Source organism: Schistocerca cancellata, chromosome 9 (genome assembly GCF_023864275.1).
Source record: "Schistocerca cancellata isolate TAMUIC-IGC-003103 chromosome 9, iqSchCanc2.1, whole genome shotgun sequence".
Classification (NCBI taxonomy): domain Eukaryota; kingdom Metazoa; phylum Arthropoda; class Insecta; order Orthoptera; family Acrididae; genus Schistocerca; species Schistocerca cancellata.
In genome coordinates, this window is record NC_064634.1 from 178,716,794 (window position 1) to 178,736,996 (window position 20,203).

Sequence of the window (20,203 nt, forward strand, 5' to 3'; positions counted from 1 at the left end):
TTAATGTAAGAGCAAAAGTCTGATCTGTTGTTGCTCTTTCCTTCCTGAAGCCACAATGGTTTCCCCAATCATGACTTCTGCATATGGTTGTAATTTCTTGTTCAGTATCCTAGCCAACATTTTGTAGCCAACAATCACCAGCGCTACTCCTCTATGGTTATTACAAGATATTCTGTTTCCCTTCTTTTGGGTCTGTATAATGAGGGATGTGTTCCAGTTCATTGGCATTTTTTCACTTCTGTATATTTTTGAACCAGTTTTTGCATTTTATTTACTATCTCTATACCACCATACATGAAAATTTCACTTGGTATCTTATGTTCCCTACAGCTCTGTAGTTCCTCAGCTTCTATATAGCTGCCGGCCAAAGTGGCCGAGTTGTTCTAGGCGCTTCAGTCTGGAACCGCGCAACCGCTATGGTCGCAGGTTCGAATCCTGCCTCGGGCATGGATGTGTGTGATGTCCTTAGGTTAGTTAGGTTTAAGTAGTTCTAAGTTCTAGGGGACTAATGAACTCAGAAGTTGAGTCCCATAGTGCTCAGAGCCATTTCTATATAGCTGTAGTCATTTCTTTCTATGTTGTTTACTCTTCATTATCATTGCTATTAGCTTGATCACCTGTATTTCTTCTTTAAATTCCTTGATTTCCCCAGATTTCATTGGTTCTTTAAAATATTCTTTCCATCTTTAGACTTTCGCACGTCATCCTAGTCTGAAGTGTCTACAAAATAAACACTGTGTTCCAGTAACAGAGCTAGTATTTTTGCACTAAGTTCCAGTCACGAAACCTTGATGCTGTCCACTCCACACCATGCTACTGACTGACTACTCCTGATGAGGCAGAGCACATGTTCTCCAAGGCCTCCCTCCCAGCTGCATGCAACTGTGGTGCAACAGTGCACGTCGCACAAATGGCAAACACTACTCTTTCAAACTGCATGTTAAATTTCCAAATATCTTTTTGTATTGTGTCATTTATGTTTAAAATTGAGGAGTTATTTCTGCCACACCCTGTATAATCTTTAGCTTTGTGCCATTTACTAAATGAATTTGGGAGTGTGGATAATGGGGTTTGTATGTTCAAAGTAGAAGTTTATATTATTGGATGTTGGAGTGTCAACTGTTAATTCTTCCTCTGCATATTGTTGGGTGGTTGCCACAACTGTGGTATTTTCAGCATATGGCAAAATTTGTAGAACCCCTCAGTACTGCTATTGGGTGATCATGCCAATGAAAGACAGGACTGTACATAGGTGGGTGTCTACTGCTATGAGTAAGCTGTTATGGGATATTGCAGGGCATTACAGTGGGCACTGTTGTCATTGTAGTTCGCCCTTATCCAACTGACAGGTGCTTCATGACCAACGTGTCAGTTTGCAGAGCACATGATTAAAAGCTCTTTCCGTGTAGAACAAAGCCAAATTTGAATTTTTTTTTCTCTTAGTGAACTGCACAAATTGCCTATGATCGTACCCTTTTGCTTAGTTGACTGGTAGAAATACTAACAGCCTTTTTTTTTTTTTTTTTTTTTTTTTTTTTTTTTTTTTTTTTTTTTTTTTTTTTTTTTTTTTTTTGTAATCAAAGAATGTTAATGTTCAATTCAGCATCAACATTGAGGTCACTGGAAATGTAGGGTGACTTTGACATAGTTTTAGGAAAGCCACAGTGTTGCTGGAGCACCAGCAAAGGAAGTGACTTGAACAGATGTATGAAGACTTCGGGAAATCTGAACTGCAACATCAGGACAATGTTTTTAATCTTTCATTTCTCAGGAGTAAAACTTCAGATTCAACATTGTGCCACTTCATTCAGTGCCCAAAACCTCTCAGTTGACTTAAATTCCCAGCTTTGTACTTTCTCAGACTTTTGTCTATGTCTACCAGTACTGAATTAACTGCAGAGAATAGAGTTTAAAGTGTGTTACCCTTGTTCTCTATTCTCTTTTTTTTCTGTATTGAGGGGAAGGAAGTTTGTCTGCATTGAGAGGAAGAAAGAAATATTACTATCCCACCAACAATGCAGTAATTAGAGTTGAAGCACAAGCACAAATCTGGAGGAAAATTGGCTGTAACATTTTCAAAGAAATCATTCTGGCTTTCAACTTAACTGATTTAGAGAAACTATGGAAAAAGTAAGAGAGATGGCCAAAAGGGGACTTGAAATCCATACTCCTCTGAATGCAATTTCAGTGCATCATTTTGCTCATTTATTGAGAGAGACTCATAAAGAGAGCAGGTTGTTATATTGGGCCACAAACACATGGGGAGACTCCAGTTTTTAGATGTAAGCAAGGCAGTAAATAATAGGTAACTGCTGCAGCACTTCCACAGAAATCCATATACTTAGGTAGAATGTCCATCTTAAACACAGTACAGGCTATAAACTTTTATTGATGGAAGGGCCAGAATCTCACACACAATATATCAGTAGGAGAGTGAGCTTTTCTCTGAGTAGCAAAATACACCATTACTGGAAGGCAGCTGAAGGATTCCAGTAGACAGTTGTCAACAGTTGGTAATTTTATAACAGGTGCCCATTTCTGTAGTAAAAGGGACACAATCTGGAGGGTCAGAATGAAGTCTGTGGAAGACAGATAGAAAAGATAAAAGTATAGTACGTTCTGGGTTGTTGCTAAGCAGATGCTCTTGTAACACTTCATGCTCTAGGTATTCTGTTTAAGAGCCTCTATTCAAGGATCGCGATCAAGCCATTTGCATAAAACATTCCTGGTCTAGATGCTCTGATGAACATGTGCCTTAGAAATTTCCAGCAGAGGCTCCTTTGACGATGACCACTGGGTTAAAGGCTATGAGACAACATAGTACATATTGTCACCATCATTGACTTTTCCACAGTTCATATGCTGCTACTACACAATGCTGAATTCAGTCAAGCCCAAACTTTACACCTTATCTACTATCTGGAGATAAACACTACGGCCACCAAGACATAAATATGGTAATCTTTCTTGCAAACTTGAACGACAAAGACATGCTCTGACTTTTAGTCTCCAAGCAAAATAAAATTTATGTACTTTGGCAACGCAAGCCTCAGAAGCTCAACTATAGTCAGTGACAGCACTAATGGCCTCTAGCCATGCACTCACAAGGATTACCGCATTGCCAGTCCAGCTGAAAGTGGAGAGACAGTAACGATGTTATGTTCCTGCACCTTTTGCAACATCACAGACTGCCTCATATGAATGTGTCTCATGTTTGAAGAATGACTAAATTTCAAAAACAAGGTCCCTTGCCCATTTGGGAAACACTTGGCACCATCTAGGAGTTTCAGCCATTATGAGAAATTTCACAGAACACACAGAATACCACAGACATCAGTCAGTCATAGTAAAAAATGATATAATGCTTAAATATGACAGAAGTTGGTACAGTTCTGAATACGGACACAGACTGAGCATTGACTGGCTGGTTTAGCAACTATCTACTGTGCATCCCTGGCCCAGAGGCCATAAATGCTGTTGTGGACTATATTACAGACAATGTATTTGATGACTAGCTCTTTTTCTACATAGTTTCATTTTTCCTTGAACATTCTGACATGTTGTGTGATGAGTTATGAACTATATAAATTACTAGGTTGTACATTACAACACAATAAATCTTATTTTACATTGTTTCTATAATTCTTACAGATAAAGCTAAAAGATGAACAGTGGAACAGCATATAGATACTGTGTGTATTGATGTAATAGGAAAAGTTGCCATATGTCTAATACTGTATACAAAATTATTGTTAGAGACAGAAACAGCTATGGGATGCTTAACATATTTCAGAATCTCATACCAAGTGTGATGTTGCAGTTGTCAGTTCCCATAATGAGCAGCACAAGCACCTGACCATTGACACTGTAGGCATCCTGCAGACTTATTGGATCCTCCATGTGTAGCTCTGTTTCGAGGTCATAGGTTTCTGTGTCAAACCTGCAAAATAAGATAGGAACTGCTGTTTTAACAATGAAAAAAGGTGAGATGTATAATACCTGAGTCAAGAAAGTGCTGCAGCTGTATTATTTTCTTTCATGCTTACATCTAAAAACTGGGATTCCCAAAGATTTGTGTGCCAAATAACAAACTGAAGCCGGCCGGTGTGGCCGAGCGGTTCTAGGCACTTCAGTCTGGAACTGCGCTACTGCTATGGTCGCAGGTTCGAATCCTGCCTCGGGCATGCATTTGTGTGATATCCTTAGGTTAGCTAGGTTTAAGTAGTTCTGAGTTCTAGGAGACTGATGACCTTAGATGTTCAGTCCCATAATGCTCGGAGCCATTTGAACCATTTGAACAAACTGAAATATAGATGCTGACATATCACCAATTGCAGTAACATACATCATAACATTTCCACTATACCAGCGCAGATTGACAATGACACATAACTAGCAAAGAGGAGAAGAAGAAAATATTAAATTTAAGGACTAAAAGACATAAACAGTTACAAGAGAATGCATGTTCAGTAAACCTCAAGAATTTCGAATTGAACAAGAAATTATTCCATGAAGTTGTCAGCAATAAGTTACATGAAGCTAAGAGTGATGATCTAGTAGAGTACTACTTGTAAGTGTACAAGTTATTGGTGGCTGTTGCAAGAACAACAATAAAGCCAGTATACTGTCCCCAGTGAAATACTAAGAAAAGACTTAAAAACAGTATTTATAAAGAAGAGGCATTTAAAAATTGAATAAGTGGACAAAAAAAATGGTTCAAATGGCTCTGAGCACTATGGGACTTTACTGCTGAGGTCATCAGTCCCCTAGAACTTAGAACTACTTAAACCTAACTAACCTAAGGACATCACACACATCCATGCCCAGGGCAGGATTCGAACCTGCTACCGTAGCGGTTGCGCGGTTCCAAACTGAAGCGCCCAGAACCGCTTGGCCACACCGGCCGGCAATAAGTGGACATTAGCAGCTCAGGCAAACATGTATTTTTCTCATGTATCTGTATGTTAATAATTTCTCTGTGTAAGTTTCTAGGGCAAAGAAATATAAAGATGCGCTCGAAACAAAATGATCTAAAGAGGCGACAAGATATGCTCTTTTGTTAATTTTTTAGTTGTCTTCACTTCTTCTAATGTCTTGGTTGCGTGTAGATGGACATCTTGCGAGTGTTGGCAAATGTAAGCACATTTGTACTAATTAAGCAGATAATATATCGATTTAATATTATTGTTCACTTTTAATTTGTAAGAGGCGATCCCGATTTTATGTCCGCCTTCCTAGAATTAACCTGCATTCGAGTAATTTACAGTGCAACAATCGCAGCAGCCAACGACGCCATTACGTGGTGAAATTAAGTTATAAAAATTAGCAGAAACGAAAAACTCGCCCGCTATTAATATAAGATACATTTTTCTCCACAGCCGCCCAACTTTGCAGAAAATACGTAGCTTTAAAAGATTGTTATTTTCAGTACAACAGCCAATAAATTAAATTACGACGGACGCGAGACCAGCCAATTCTGTGAGAAAACCAAAGGGCTGTTAAAAATGACAGAGAGAAGTGAAAATAGAACCTAACTGCAATATAAGAGAATATTCAGAACTTTGCAAGACACTGAGAAACTGATTGAAATGTATCATCAAGAACTATCAGGAAGGTATAAAAAGAAGCTCACAGAAAAAGACAAGTTTAAAACTGCATGTTGGAAATTGTCAGTTGGAAAGAAGGAGACAATGACACTGGATGGATATATTCATCAAATTTCTGCTAATGAAAAATGTTGGCATTTTAGAGAATCTATTACAACAATCTATATCACAGAAAAGTAGAGAGGCTAACATTCCTGATATTACTAAAGTTCCTAAGAGTTCTAGATATACTTCCTTACCAATTATTAGTAAGTACAGTTTTCAATAGGCTGTTGCGATGGACTTCCTGTTGACATCCTGAAGCTTTTGGGTGCAGAGTAGTGACATTTAGTTGGCCACCAATTCGTAATGATGGATATGCTAGTTTACATACCATGTTTGAAACTAATTAATGAATGTTGATTACATTTATTAATAATAAAGTAACTGCACGTGAGTGTGGCATACAGAAATTTATAATTAATAAATGGGTTAGATGCTCCACCTTTTGGAATTTAAATGGAGAATGTTACAGTCATTCATTTCCACAAAATGTTGTATTTAGGTCCATGGTTATTGATTTCAATTACCCTACACAAAACACTATTACAAAAAATTAATATAATTACATCTCATGGTTGCTTTCCAGGAATTTTAGTTATTGTTACTCAGAGATTACTGAACCTTTGGCATATAGAATGTGACACGAGTGCTTAAGTATGTGTCACTGCCAGGCATGATTGGTGTGTCAACAGCATCGGGACATGGAATGGCAGGTACCAGCCATGGCTCACTGATGACTGTGCTCAGAACCAAAAGTTTTGAGTTTCCTTTGAGCTTGAACAAAGTGTCTGCTGGGAAAGTTCAGATCAAAGACTCTCAGTGAAGTGTCTCACAAAATAGAGACTCTCTCTTAGCACTTTGCAGAATTTTGGATGTACGTGTATATACATCTGGTTGGCTAGCTCAAGTTTTCCTTCTTGTCTACTGAATTATTGAACAGTAGTTTTTGTAGCTGTTGTATAACGCTCTCTTTAATGAGGACAAATGACAAGCTCCTTAGATACACAAGTTGCTAAATTGTCACATAAGGCATCAAAGTGGAATTAGTTAAATAAGCCTTCCACCGGACTTTAAGTTGTATGAGACTTATTTAATTTACTTTAAGCAGTCTAAATACTGTGAAGAAAAGTTGAGTGTGAATGTAAACACGTACTCCATCTACACTTTTAAAGAAAACAACCCCACTCTCAACCATGAGTTACATGTCTTGTCTTGAACATGTTAACTGCAAGAAGTAAATACAGCATAGAACACTTGAGTGCGAATGTAAACACATTCCAATTAAAGAAAACAATCCTTCTCACAAACATGAGTTACATGTCTCCAGAACGAGATTTTCACTCTGCAGCGGAGTGTGCACTGATATGAAACTTCCTGGCAGATTAAAACTGTGTGCCCGACTGAGACTCGAACTCGGGACCTTTGCCTCTCGCGGGCAAGTGCTCTACCATCTGAGCTACCGAAGCACGACTCACGCCCGGTCTCACAGCTTTACTTCTGCCAATAATCTCGTCTCCTACCTTCCAAACTTTACAGAAATTCTCCTGCGAACCTTGCAGAACTAGCACTCCTGAAAGACATGTGTTGTCTGAAATATTATTGGAATACTATGTTAATTGATTCTTTCATTACTATTTGATAGAACAGCTTCATATTTATAAATGAAAAGGATGAAAATATGATACTCAGTCTAAGGTATTAATTTCTTTAGTTAATCGATTTTCAGCTTGCAAAGCCATCAGTATCTGATGGCTTTTTAAGCTGAGAACTCCAAACTAAATAAATGTTTTTCAGATATAAACAGTTGGAAAAATATTCCGCATATATTATGTGAGAAACCTAAGAGTAATATACGCCAATCAGGCAAAATATTATGATCACCTGTTCATTAGCATGTTGTTCCAGTTCACAGACACAGTACAACATACATTCTACTTCGCATTGGGTTCTACAAGTCCTTGACAGGATTCCAGAAGTATGTGGTACCAGATGTCTACGCACAGGCCAAGCAATTCCCACAAATTACAGGATGGTGATTTACGGGGATGCAGCTGGTGCCTGATACGTGTTCCAGTGGGTACAGATCTGGTACATTTGCTGGCCAATACATCAGTGTGAGTTCACTATAATGCCCCTCATCACACAGTAGCACTATTCTGACCTTGCAACCCGGACAGTTATCCTGCTGGAAGATGTCGTCGCCCTAGGTGAAGACTTCAAGCATGAAGTGATGTAGGTGGTCCAAAATAATGTTCACATAGTTCACTGCTGCTGATGGCTTCAATTACCACCACCCGAACTCAATGTGCCCCGTAGCATAATTCTGCCCTCAATGGCCTGCATCTGTGGCGGCAGTGCATGTTTTGTGCAGTCGTTTTCCTGGATGATGGCTTTTAATCAACCTCGTGTAACAAGAAATGCTATTCACTTGACAGACAACATGTTTATGTTGTTCCACAGTGATGCTGTGCCCACTGCACTTGTAAATGACGATGTCATTGGGTAAACACAGGAACACATAGGGGGTCATGTGATGTGGAGCTCCATGTTCAACAATGGTCTTTGAATGGTGTGCTATGAAATACTTGTGGTTGCACCAGCAGTGAAATCTGTTATCAGACCTGCCACGGACCGCTGCATATCCTGGATTATACAGTAAGGGATCCTCTGACCTGTATGTTTTGTGACAAGACGTGGTCTTATAGTACCACATGACCTACTCGTTATTTCACCATCCTTCAACACTTTTCATAAGTGCTTATGACAGCAGTATGCCAACAGATGACCTGCTTCGTCTTTTCAGAGATTCTCGTTTCCAGCCACAGTGTGACAACAACGTGCCCTTTGTGAAAACTACTTATATCAGTAGATTTTCATATTTGCAGCCCGTATCTTTTCTGTAATGACTGCTCATTCATCTCTCTTCTGCTTAAATTTCTTTTCTTACTGCATCATGTGCCTGCAACACCACCAGGAGGCATTCAACCTCGTGGTGGGCAGTGGTCATAACGTTTTGACTTCAGTGTACATTGCACATTGTCAAGGTTGTACCCTGGGCCAGTTGCATGTTGCACGGAGTGAGCAGCACTGATGAACTAGTGGAGCCCCTTCTCAGCAATATGTTATCACATTTTTTATGACACATTCTTTCTCTTCCATATAATAGATGAAGGTGAAGCCCATCAAAATTTCACATCACTAATTTAAGGTGCTACGTACACTGGTTTTAGAATCACTACCTGCTCAACATAATTAGTCAAGATGCTCAGACTAACCATTGTGTTTGCCTGATTCCCATAGCCAGGAAAAAACACTGTTTACACAACTACACAGATTAAAAAAAGTTTTGCATCACCCGGTTCCCAGAACTCCTAAAGATAGAACTGACTGTGGATATTTTATCACAGACACGGTCCCTTTGACTGTTCAGAGATGTCACTAAACCTGCCCAAAGATGTAAACTACCATGCATGAGCAGCGCATATTAGACAGAGGAAGTCCGACAGCCGATCAGTTCGTCATTCCACTAGGAAGGAGGTGCACGGCTCATGTTGTCTGTAGTTCAATCATACCTAGATGGTCAATATCATGATTCGATCATGTCCGCATTGTTACTTTGTGCCAGAAAGGGCTCTCCACAACGGAAGTGTCCAGGCGTCTTGGAGTGAACCAAAGCAATGTTCTTCGGACATGAAGATACAGAGAGACAGGAACTGTTGATGAGATGCCTCACTCAGGCCGCCCAAGGGGTACTACTGTAGTGGATGACCGCTACCTACAGATTATGGCTCGGAGGAACCCTGACAGTAATGCCACCATGTTTCGTGCAGCCACTGGACATCGTGTTACGACTCAAACTGTGCGCAATAGGCTGCATGACGCACAACTTCACTCCCGATGTCCATAGGTCCATCCTTGCAACCACGACACCATGCAGCACGGTGCAGATGGGCCCAACAACATGCCAAATGGACCCCTCAGGAATGGCATCACATTCTCTTCACCGATGGGTGCCGCATATGCCTTCAACCAGACAATCATTGTAGACGTATTTGGAGGCAACCAGGTCAGGCTGAACGCCTTAGACACACTGTCCAGCGAGTGCAGCAAGGTGGAGGGTCCCTGCTGTTTAGGGGTGGCATTATGTGGGGCCGACATATGCCACTGGTGGTCATAGAAGGTGCCGTAACGGCTGTACGATAGTTGAATGCTATCCTCCGACCGATAGTCCAACCATATCGGCAGCATATTGGCGAGGCATTCGTCTTCATAGACGACAATTCGCGGACCCATTGTGCACGACTTGTGAATGACTTCCTTCAGGATAACGACATCGCTCGACTAGAGTGGCCAGCATGTTCTCTAGACATGAATCCTACCGAACATGCCTGGGATAGATTGAAAAGCCCTGTTTATGGACGACGTGACCCACCAACCACTCTGATGGATCTATGCAGTATTGCCGTTGAGGAGTGGGACATCTCGGCCAACAGTGCCTTGATGAACTTGTGGATAGTATGCCACGACGAATACAGGCATGTATCGATGCAAGAGGATGTGCTACTGGGTATTAGAGGTGTGTACAGCAGTCTGGACCACCACCTCTGGAGATCTTGCTGTATGGTGGTACAACACGCAATGTGTGGTTTTTATTAGCAATAAAAAGGGATTAAACTGATGTTTATGTTGATCTCTATTCCAGTTTTCTGTACAGGTTCCAGAACTCTCGGAAGCGAGGTGATGCAAAACTTTTTTGATGTGTGTATATAGGTCTGTGCCACCCTGTGTTTGGTGTCTCTTCCCAAGGAGGAAATTGTTAATCAGCTGAGATGGTTATGGAGTAACATGTCGAGACAGTCAGGTCATTGATATGAGTGCTGTTGCCATTTGGCCCTTAGATGTTCCAAATCAGTTCTGATTGTCAGTCACAATGTGGTTTTAGGCAGTGCATTCATTCACCTACACTATGTGATGAAAAGTATCCGGACACCCCCAAAAACATATGTTTTTCATATTAGGTGCATTGTGCTGCCACCTACTGCCAAGTACTCCATATCAACGACCTCAGTACTCATTAGACATTGTGAGAGAGCAGAATGGGGCACTATGCAGAACTCACGAACTTCGAACGTGGTCAGGTGATTGGGTGTCACTTGTGTCATACGTCTGTACGCGAGATTTCCACGCTACTAAACATCCCTGGGTCCACTGTTCCTGACGTGATAGTGAAGTGGAAACCTGAATGGTCACATATAGCACGAAAGTGTACAGGCCGACCTCGTCTGTTGAGTGACAGAGACTGCCCACAATTGAGGAGGGTCATAATGTGAAATAGGTAGACATCTATCCAGACCATCACACCGGAATTCCAAACTGGATCAGGATCCACTGCAAGTACTATGACAGTTTGGCAGAAGGTAAGAAAACTTGGATTCATGGTTGAGCGGCTGCTCATAACCCACACATCACGCCGGTAAGTGCCAAATGACGCCTCGATTGGTGTAAGGAGCATAAACATTGGACAATTGAACAGTTCAAAAACGTTGTGTGGAGTGACGAACACGGTACACAATGTGGTGATCCGACGGCAGGGTGTTGGTATGGCGAATGCCTGGTGTACGTCATCTGCCAGTATGTGTAGTGCCAACAGTAAAATTCAGAGGCGGTGGTGTTATGGTGTGGACGTGTTTTTCGTGGAGGGGACTTGCGCCCCTTGTTACTTTGCGTGGCACTATCACAGCACAGACCCACATTAATGTTTTAAGCACCTTCTTGCTTCCCACTGATGAAGAGCAATTTGGGGATGGCGATTGCATCTTTCAACACGATCGAGCACTTGTTCATAATGCACGGCCTGTTTGTGGAGTGGTTACACGACAGGACAGTAACATCCCTGTAATGGAGTGTCCTGCATAAAGTCCTGACCTGAATCCTATAGAACACCTTTGGGATGTTTTGGAACGCTGACTTCGTGCCAGGCCTCACCGACTGACATCGATACCTCTACTCAGTGCAGCACTCTGTGAATAATGGGCTGCCATTCCCCAAGAAACCTTCCAGTACCTGATTGAACGTATGGCTGCGAGAGTGGAAGCTGTTATCAAGGATAAAGGTAGGTCAACACCATACTGAATTCCAGCGTTACCACTCTGTGAAGAATGGGCTGCCATTCCCCAAGAAACCTTCCAGTACCTGATTGAACGTATGGCTGCGAGAGTGGAAGCTGTTATCAAGGATAAAGGTAGGCCAACACCATATTGAATTCCAGCGTTACCAATGGAGCGCGCCACGAACTTGTAAGTCATTTTCAGCCAGGCGTCTGGATACGTTTGATCACATAGTGCAGGTTTGGGCTGGGTAGGTTTCTTCTTCAGTTACACAACACACAAAACCATAGTAATTTAGGGATTGCCATCCCATTGATGATGAGGTCGTTAGAGCACATCTTCGGGATGGTGGAAGACTTTAGAAGGAATTCCGCCATATCCTTTTCAATACTACATAATCAGCGTCTGCCTTAGGGAATTTATACGATCCATGGATAACCTAAATTTGGATGGACAGATGGGGATTTGAATCACAGTTCTACTGTGTGAAACTCCGGTATCTTATCCACTGTATCACCTCACTCAGGACACAAACGCATAGTACACATATACAAGGTGATTATAATCAAAATTTTCAAACTACTGTAGAAATACCACCACTGGTCAGAATGACGTCAAATAGCAACGGAATATTATGGGAGAAGGGGGAAAATGTAAGGCAGAAGAAAAATAAATAGTTACAAAATGCAGCAGCAGATGGCGCTGTAAGCATCATAATTTAATAGTAGTCGACTACAAATGACAAATGAATCATACAACAATGCCTAAAGTGTATGTTTGACCTTAAACAAACGAACTACTCAGTGGCATAGGTGTACAGGTGTACAGATGTGATACTATTAGTTACGCAAGTCCATCCACCACAGCAATGTCATATCACATCTGATGGAAAAAATCGGTCTTTAGTTGTCCTTAGGTCAAAAACCTAATAAAAAGCATCACTCACATAGGTTTTTAATTGTCCTGAGGCCAAAAACCGCATAAAAAGCATCAATCACAATTGAATCGGATTATTAATTTCCTTGTAACTGGCGCAAAACATATTCAATATGCTGTCCACCATTTTCTGCAGCAAGTTGAAATCGAGAAACAGTGTGTTCCATAACTGATCGAAGTGTCTCCGGGCTCACATTCAGAATGTGTTGTGCAATGCGTGTCTTCAGTGCAGCTAAGTTTGCAATCGGGAAACTGAACACAACATCTTTTAGATAGCCCCACAGCCAGAAGTCACACATATTAAGATTAGGTGATCCGGGCGGCCAGGCTGTATGGAAATCGTGGCTGATAATTCTAGCATTTCCGAAATGGCGCTTCAGCAGCTGCTTAACTGGATTTGCAATGTGAGGAGGTGAGCCATCTTGCATAACTGTTGCAGAGCTGGAATGACGTGGCTTCGCAAAAGACACTCGTAGTGCTTACCAGTGATGGTACAGATAACAGGACCGGAAGCACCTGTCTCTTCGAAAAAATATGGCCCTATTATAAAAACAGTGACCTTTTCAGGATGAAGTGGAACTGGTTGATTTGCGTGTGGATATTCTGCTGCCCATATTCGACAATTCTGTGTAAAGATTTACCCTGTCAGACGGAAGTGGGCTTCGTCTGTCTACAAAATCTTCCACAGCCAATCATTGTCCACTTCCATGCGAGCAAGAAATTCTAAAGCAAAGGTCTCTCTTGCTGGCAGGTCAACAGGAAGCAACTCGTGCATATGGGTAATTTTGAATGGATAGCAAAGAAGGATGTTTCATAGGATTTTACACACCATGCTCAATGTTATGTCCAAGGTTGCACGCCAAAAGAACCCGTCTTTTAGGATTTCCGAATCGTTTTCTCCAGTCCCATTGGACCAACGCCTTTTTTCAAACCCTTCAGTGTCCAGAAATTCTATAGAGCGACATGTGCACAGTCATCATTCTTGTAATACAGCTTTACAAGCAGAGAGCGATCCTACATTAAGACAGTCATGGCGAACATTACAGATGCGAAAGGAGGAAATGCCATATACCAGACATGTTTATACCAACTTCAGTGGGTCGTGCACATGACAGGTGTTTTCATTTACGTATTCTGACACATACAGTACCGTCTACTGATGCATACATATCCCCCCCCTTCTCCGACAATTTTCCGGTGCAAACAGGTTGTCATTCTGACCAGTGGTGTTATTTCTACAGCGTTTTGCAAGTGTAGTTATAATCACCCTGTACATTAGAACGCTAATATGCTAATATATATCAACACACATAGAGCCATCAGCAGATTTAGCCGTTAATTAATTAAAAAAAAAAGAAAACACAAACATTTGTTTATACACTAGAAGTGACTTACTGATGTCTGTGAGTGTAAAAACAATTGTTTTATTTGTTGTAAAATAATATTTGCTGTTGCCAGTCACGATTTTCCTTCATTTATTTGGAACAGAACACGTTTCTGGAAACAATTTCCACACTATCAAGTTTGTTTTTTATGTATTTTGTCATTTTATGTGCGAGTTTTACAATTTGTCAATTGCTGCAATATTCTGGTGGCTTTAAGACTTTTTGTTATCCTCTAAGATGTGGACTGTCAGTTAGCATGTAATTGATGTGTAATATGTGTGAGTTTAAGCATAGGAGAAATCCAGAATAATGCAGTAGCAGGAATTATTTCCAGAAATGTGTCATGCTGAAAAAAAAGGAAAATCATGACTTGCAGTTCCGTAGCAAATATTGTTTTACAATAAAAAAAACTGTTAATCATTCTATTCAGACGAAATTCACATAGAAGGAGATTTATATAAAAATGGGTCACATTTTGTGAATGAAGGTTTTCATGCCATGTCGATGGCGCTTCGGCAGAAAATGTAAAGACAGAAGATGCCCTCCGAAACATCGTTGGTGTACTGCGGACTGACTTGGCATGAAACCCAAAAAGATTTTAATGGTTCACGTCTTACTCAAACTGCACCCCTCTGGTTATCTGCATGCGTTTACATGCAACTTCTGGGATTTTGGGGAGTCGTGCTGACCCCGGATTGAATACACCTAATGGATTAATGGTTGGGGGTCTGTAAAGGCCAGCCTGAACTTTATTTTTAGGTGATTTCCCATAGTCGACTACTGGGGCGTGAATACCAGTCTGGTGCCTTCATTCCACCACCATTACAAGATTTTCAAACAGTTAGATAATGTTCGGACACTTTCACGTGGATTAACACTAAATACAGATGGCAATAGGGAACGTAAATTCTGTTCCTGCGCATGAGTGGTGGCAGGAGAGGAGCGCCCGCAGGGGGTGCCAGTGGGCGCAGCCACCTGAAGCAAGAATTCGTTTCGTTTGCAATTATGAGAGAAGACCTGTAACCTACGATTTGAATTTTTATGACTTACAAATACCTGGAAAATTAATACTAAAATGACATGAAAATTCGACAGAATGATGTAAAAAATACATAAATCGTATGTAAAGTGAGTTATAAAATTACCTAGGCTGATGAAAACTTCATAGGAGGTTGGAACTGAAATTGCAAGAAGGATAAATAATTAATTAAAATCGATATGTCTTGCGTTAAGAAATTTCATTCTTTTAAGACGTACAAAAATTGCTGTGTGACCATCTTAGAGCTACTGCAATGTTCTTGAGCCATTTGCGTGTTTGTTCTTGCGAACGATGAAAGAAAGAGTTAAGGCCAATTCACACTGGCCATCGCACCACATCTCATCCCATCAGAACATTCTGAAATGCATTTAAAATGGCAGCATCCACATTGACTATCCTGTCCCACCACGTCACGTCACATCACATCACTGGCAAGGTTTCTAGGGAAGAAAATTTTGATGGTTGATGACATCTGTCCGTTATTGAACATGTGACCCCCAAGCTCATTTCTGCCAATGCACGGCTATGCGCAGGTCTCCATATTTCTTTTCATCGTGGTTTTCATAGTTGATGTCAGTTGTTTGTTGATTGTCATTTGTCATAAGTAGTTTTGTTTCGTTATATACTTTCTTAACACGTTCGCTGCGGTCGCCAGTGCGAGCCGCTAACGCGCGAGGCGGACGCTTGTAAGCGCACGTGCGCTGAGAGCTGAAATCATAGCCCTGCGAAACCTGTAAGTTTGTGGCGAATAAACTAGATGCCGCCAGCTGATTCGTTTGGAGTTCGTACGCTGGCTACCAGAGGCGCAGCGTTCCACTCAGTCAAAACAGTTCGGGGCCAGCTGCCAGGAGCGCTGCAATCACTTCTCTTTGCAGCCGCACGGCCTTCTATGATTTTTATTTCGAGGAAATAACTTTACATAGTTACCGACTTAGCTCGCCACTGTATCGTTTCATAATTCTTATGGATGAATAAAACTTTGTTCTGCAAGGGAAGTCAGCAGTTGCAAGTTATAATAAGATACTGCTGGAATTTATATTTCGTAATCCATACCTGGCTGAATACAAATTATGAACACGCCTAAATTTTGATCGCAAGACTAATGTCTAGTTTTGCGACAAATTCATGTTGTGCACGAACGTAATATTGGCAACGAATATAACGTCTGCGGAAGAGGTGCTAGATATAGAAATACAAGTACACTTTAGCTGCATGCCGATCATGTGATAAATGCTGCCTGCTGTCTGTCGCTTATAAGCGTTACATGCATTTATTGCAAACAATTCTAACAAAGCCCCTTATTTATTTATTGTATTGCTAACTGGACAGAAAATGCAATTCACACAAGTGACAAATCCACTCCATTGAAAAAGAATTAGTCGGAAAACACCAAAAGATGTATAAAACGAAGAAAAAGAAACAGGACTCGTCTGCAATGTGGTGCTATGGAAACCCAATCACAAATATATACATATTTTAGAAATGACTGTATGTGTATGTATGTATGTTCCACATCTCCTCCTACTGGACCGATTTCAACGAAACTTGGTACACATATTCCTATTATCGGAAAACTATCACTGTAGGGGTAAGAACCACATACGACACATACGTCAGGAGATATGACGTCATGAACAATGTAATTCGTCAAAAACGGCCGCATCATGTGACGATATTCCACATCTGCTCCTAAACTAGTACACCGATTGCAATCAAATTTGGTACCAATCTTCTCTAAGGTAATGAATCATTTGCTATGGTAGCAAAACCTACTTACGATATATAGTTCAGGAGATATGACGTCATAAACAATTCTGTTCGTGAATAACCGCAACATCAGGTTTGTGATTTCTATTTATTATGTCATTACTACTAAAGCTATTCGCGAAGAATTTTGCAGAGGATATGCATATATACCACTAAATGTAGCTTTGAAATTATATCATAGTATGACACGTAGTACAGGAGATATGACGTCAAAACTATGAAACGCACGAAAATCCGTCCCACTATGCATGTGGTTGTAATGTATTACGTCTGTAATACCAATTCCATTCGCAACGCATTTTGCAGTTTCCTAATATTCTTCCCGGGGAACATGGAAAATTATATTATTGTGGGACACATAGTACAGGAAATATTATGTCATGAAGATTGACCTGTGTGAAAACGGAACTGAGATGAATGGAAAATAGATAGCGATAGAACAGGAGGCGATGGACAGAGAGAGAAGAAGCAGATGGACTAAAATAAGACAGGAATGAATACACACCCGGGCAACGCCGGGCACTGCAGCTAGTAACAAATACGTTTTCAAGGTGTAGAGGTGATGTTTGTATAGCAAACCACAAATACGTCCACATACGGTACTGTACAGAAACATCATATTCTGAGCAACCAATGTAACTATATTTACATGGCTATCAAATAAAACAAACACTTTACAAATCAAACACAAACAGATCTTCCTCTGTAGATACGACGTCCCATTACATTATGGATGTGTAATTGTGCAGCAGTTCAAACAGAATCCAGGTTGGTTTGGACACGTTATACACACGTATGGTGTATCCGTACGCTTGCCCCGTGCCGCGCACGTTTTACATCGCTTCCGCATAACTTGCTTCGTCCCTTCCGTTGCGTCCCGCTTTTGCACAACATGTGTGTCTTTACATTTGTTACGCACACCCTTTGTAACGTCCATTGGTGGAAGTAGTCCCTTTATTATTTGTATTCTATAATCACACAAAGTCATATTATGCCCTGAGTATTTATTATATAGGTAATGTGCATTGAACATTAGCATGTCAACTACATGGAAGAATAGTTTCTTTGGCCAGCGGATTGTCTTTCGTTCACATAAATAATAAGACATCTGGTCCTGCCTATCGGTCCCAGACATACAACTATTATATCTGATAATTGGCAGTGGTTTCGCGACTATTTGCTGGCGTGCATTCTGCACACGTTCCATTGTATTGGGGTATTCTGTGGAAATATAGGAGACCTCTCGTCTATCCTTCCATTTGCCGATCATTACCCCGTCCGAATATCGTGCTATGGTGTCCCCTTTCCCCAGCTTGGCGCATACCACGTCTTTAGGGGTATTTTTCCTATTTACCCTTAGTGTCCCGGTGCAATGTGTTTTTGCATTCAACAGGGTTTTAGCTAAGGCAAAGCTGTTGTAAAAATTGTCCATGTAAATGTGATGGCCAACATTCACCTTCTCTTCTAACAAATGCAATACTATCTTTTCAGCATGCCCTTTTCCCCCCATATCACCACGCATCCCCGTGTACACAGCGCATTTATTGATGAAGCCGTCTGGGTTATTTAGCATGTACAATTTGATGCCATACTTATTTCGTTTGTTTTTTATGTATTGTCTAAATGACAATCGTCCCCTCCAAAGAATCATTGATTCATCTAAAGAGAGATCCCTACCTGGATAATACACATTACACATTTTGTTGTTGAAATAATTCAATATAGGGCGTATCTTATACAGTCGATCATTTGGTTTCGGTTCTCCTGACTCTGGATTTTTTGCAAAATGCAATGCGCGTAAGATCAGCAAATATCTGTCTCTGCTCATACTCATCGTTATTCCTTTATTTTCGAACAGCGGATCCCTCTTCCAGTAGTCTTGTAGTCGGGCACATTTGACATTACCCATATGTAATGAAATCCCCAGGAAGACACGTATTTCTTCTATACTTACGGGTTTCCAATTACTAATTCTAGAGCCCTCTTGTGTATTTGCGCTCGCAAATATATTCCGTGCGTTATCATTTGTTTCGTCAACTATGAGCTGCAGTATGTCATCTGTAACCAGTAGCCTAAAGAAATCCATTGGCGTATTGCCAGCAGGCTTCATCAGCAAACATTCTGCTTTCGTAAACGGGTGATACTGCATCCCATGTGGTTCTTCATGCCACGTAACACCTGGTTTGCTTACCTCTGCGAGCGCTGGTTCTTTATCGTCGGCGATTTCCTCATCATCGTCGCCCGTATCGTCCGATTCCGAACTGTCACGAAACATACGGGACAGTTCTGCTTCCACACTGTCATCACTGTGGTCTGTTTCTGCAGTCTCCAAATGCCAGTCACCCTCATCTGGTTCGTCCTCTCTGAACTCTACATCACTATCTTCTAACACACGTAGTAACTCATGGGCAGTATATTGGTCACTCTTCCTACACTTTTTCGCGTTCGAAGGCCCCGGTGTCGGTTCAGTCGCCGCCATTGCAAACAATGCACAACACAGACGACAAAAAACGAAAACACACAACTGCAGACAGGAACACGTTACGTGATATGTCGTTGGTTACTTGAACTAACACGAGTGCACAGCCGAACAAACTAAACTGAGAACTCTGCTAGTGAACGCGCCACTTATATGCGTCAGCCGCAGCGAACATGTTGACGGCGTAGCGTAATGGTCAAGCGCATTGCTCACGAAACAGTCGACCTGGAATCAATCCCAGGTGCTTCCTAATTTTTTGCAATTGTTGTCATTCTTATTTTCCTTGGTTTCGTCAGATTGTTCAACTATTTACCGTAGAATTTAAATACATTCAAGTAGTATATTTATATAACTAGGCGAAAGGTTTAATGAAAATAAAGATTTTAACGATTCTTGTGATTACGTGCGCTACTTTTTATTCATTACTACAGTAGACGTTTTGCCATTTTTATGGTGACATATCATAGAAACATGTGAAACATATATGTTTCACTCTAGGCACATTTTATGAAGGCATTGTTTGAGCAGTTACATTTCTCTGCAACATGCTTCATTGGAAAGCACACTTAATTCAAGTTTTAAAACTAAGGTGTTTCCTCTAATAGTTTGGATGCAAACCAAGCGTACTAGATCATAGGGGTGTCCACAAGAGCACTGAATTGATGCAGCACGGTCGAATGTATTTTAATTGCATCTTCTCTTGATGATACCTCTCGCTGTTGTTGGAGTTATTCAGGGGCACTTTGTAATCTTTTAATTAGATTTTTGACTTGACGATAGAAATATACATCTACCGTAAATAACCGAACACTCTGAAGATACGGAGTAAAATAGAAATGAGA

The 20,203-nt window shown here is 40.9% G+C and overlaps 1 protein-coding gene across 1 annotated transcript; it reads right to left on the minus strand.

The window, feature by feature from the left end:
- Window positions 1-3,789: 3,789 nt before the first annotated feature.
- On the minus strand, window positions 3,790-19,361 carry LOC126101271 (piggyBac transposable element-derived protein 4-like). Its single transcript, XM_049911955.1, has 2 exons — window positions 17,740-19,361; window positions 3,790-3,940 (listed from the first exon to the last, which is right to left on the minus strand). The coding sequence occupies exons 1-2, from the start codon at window positions 19,359-19,361 to the stop codon at window positions 3,790-3,792; spliced, it is 1,773 nt and encodes a 590-aa protein (XP_049767912.1).
- Window positions 19,362-20,203: the final 842 nt, after the last annotated feature.

Bases quoted from the DNA above. Each gene is read 5' to 3' on its own strand.
- LOC126101271 (XM_049911955.1), bottom strand. From the start codon at position 19,361: ATGGCGGCGACTGAACCGACACCGGGGCCTTCGAACGCGAAAAAGTGT. The intron at 3,941-17,739 runs GCAAGTTATGCG...CTTATTTTGCAG, and splicing joins GACGCAACGGAAGGGACGAA to GTTTGACACAGAAACCTATG.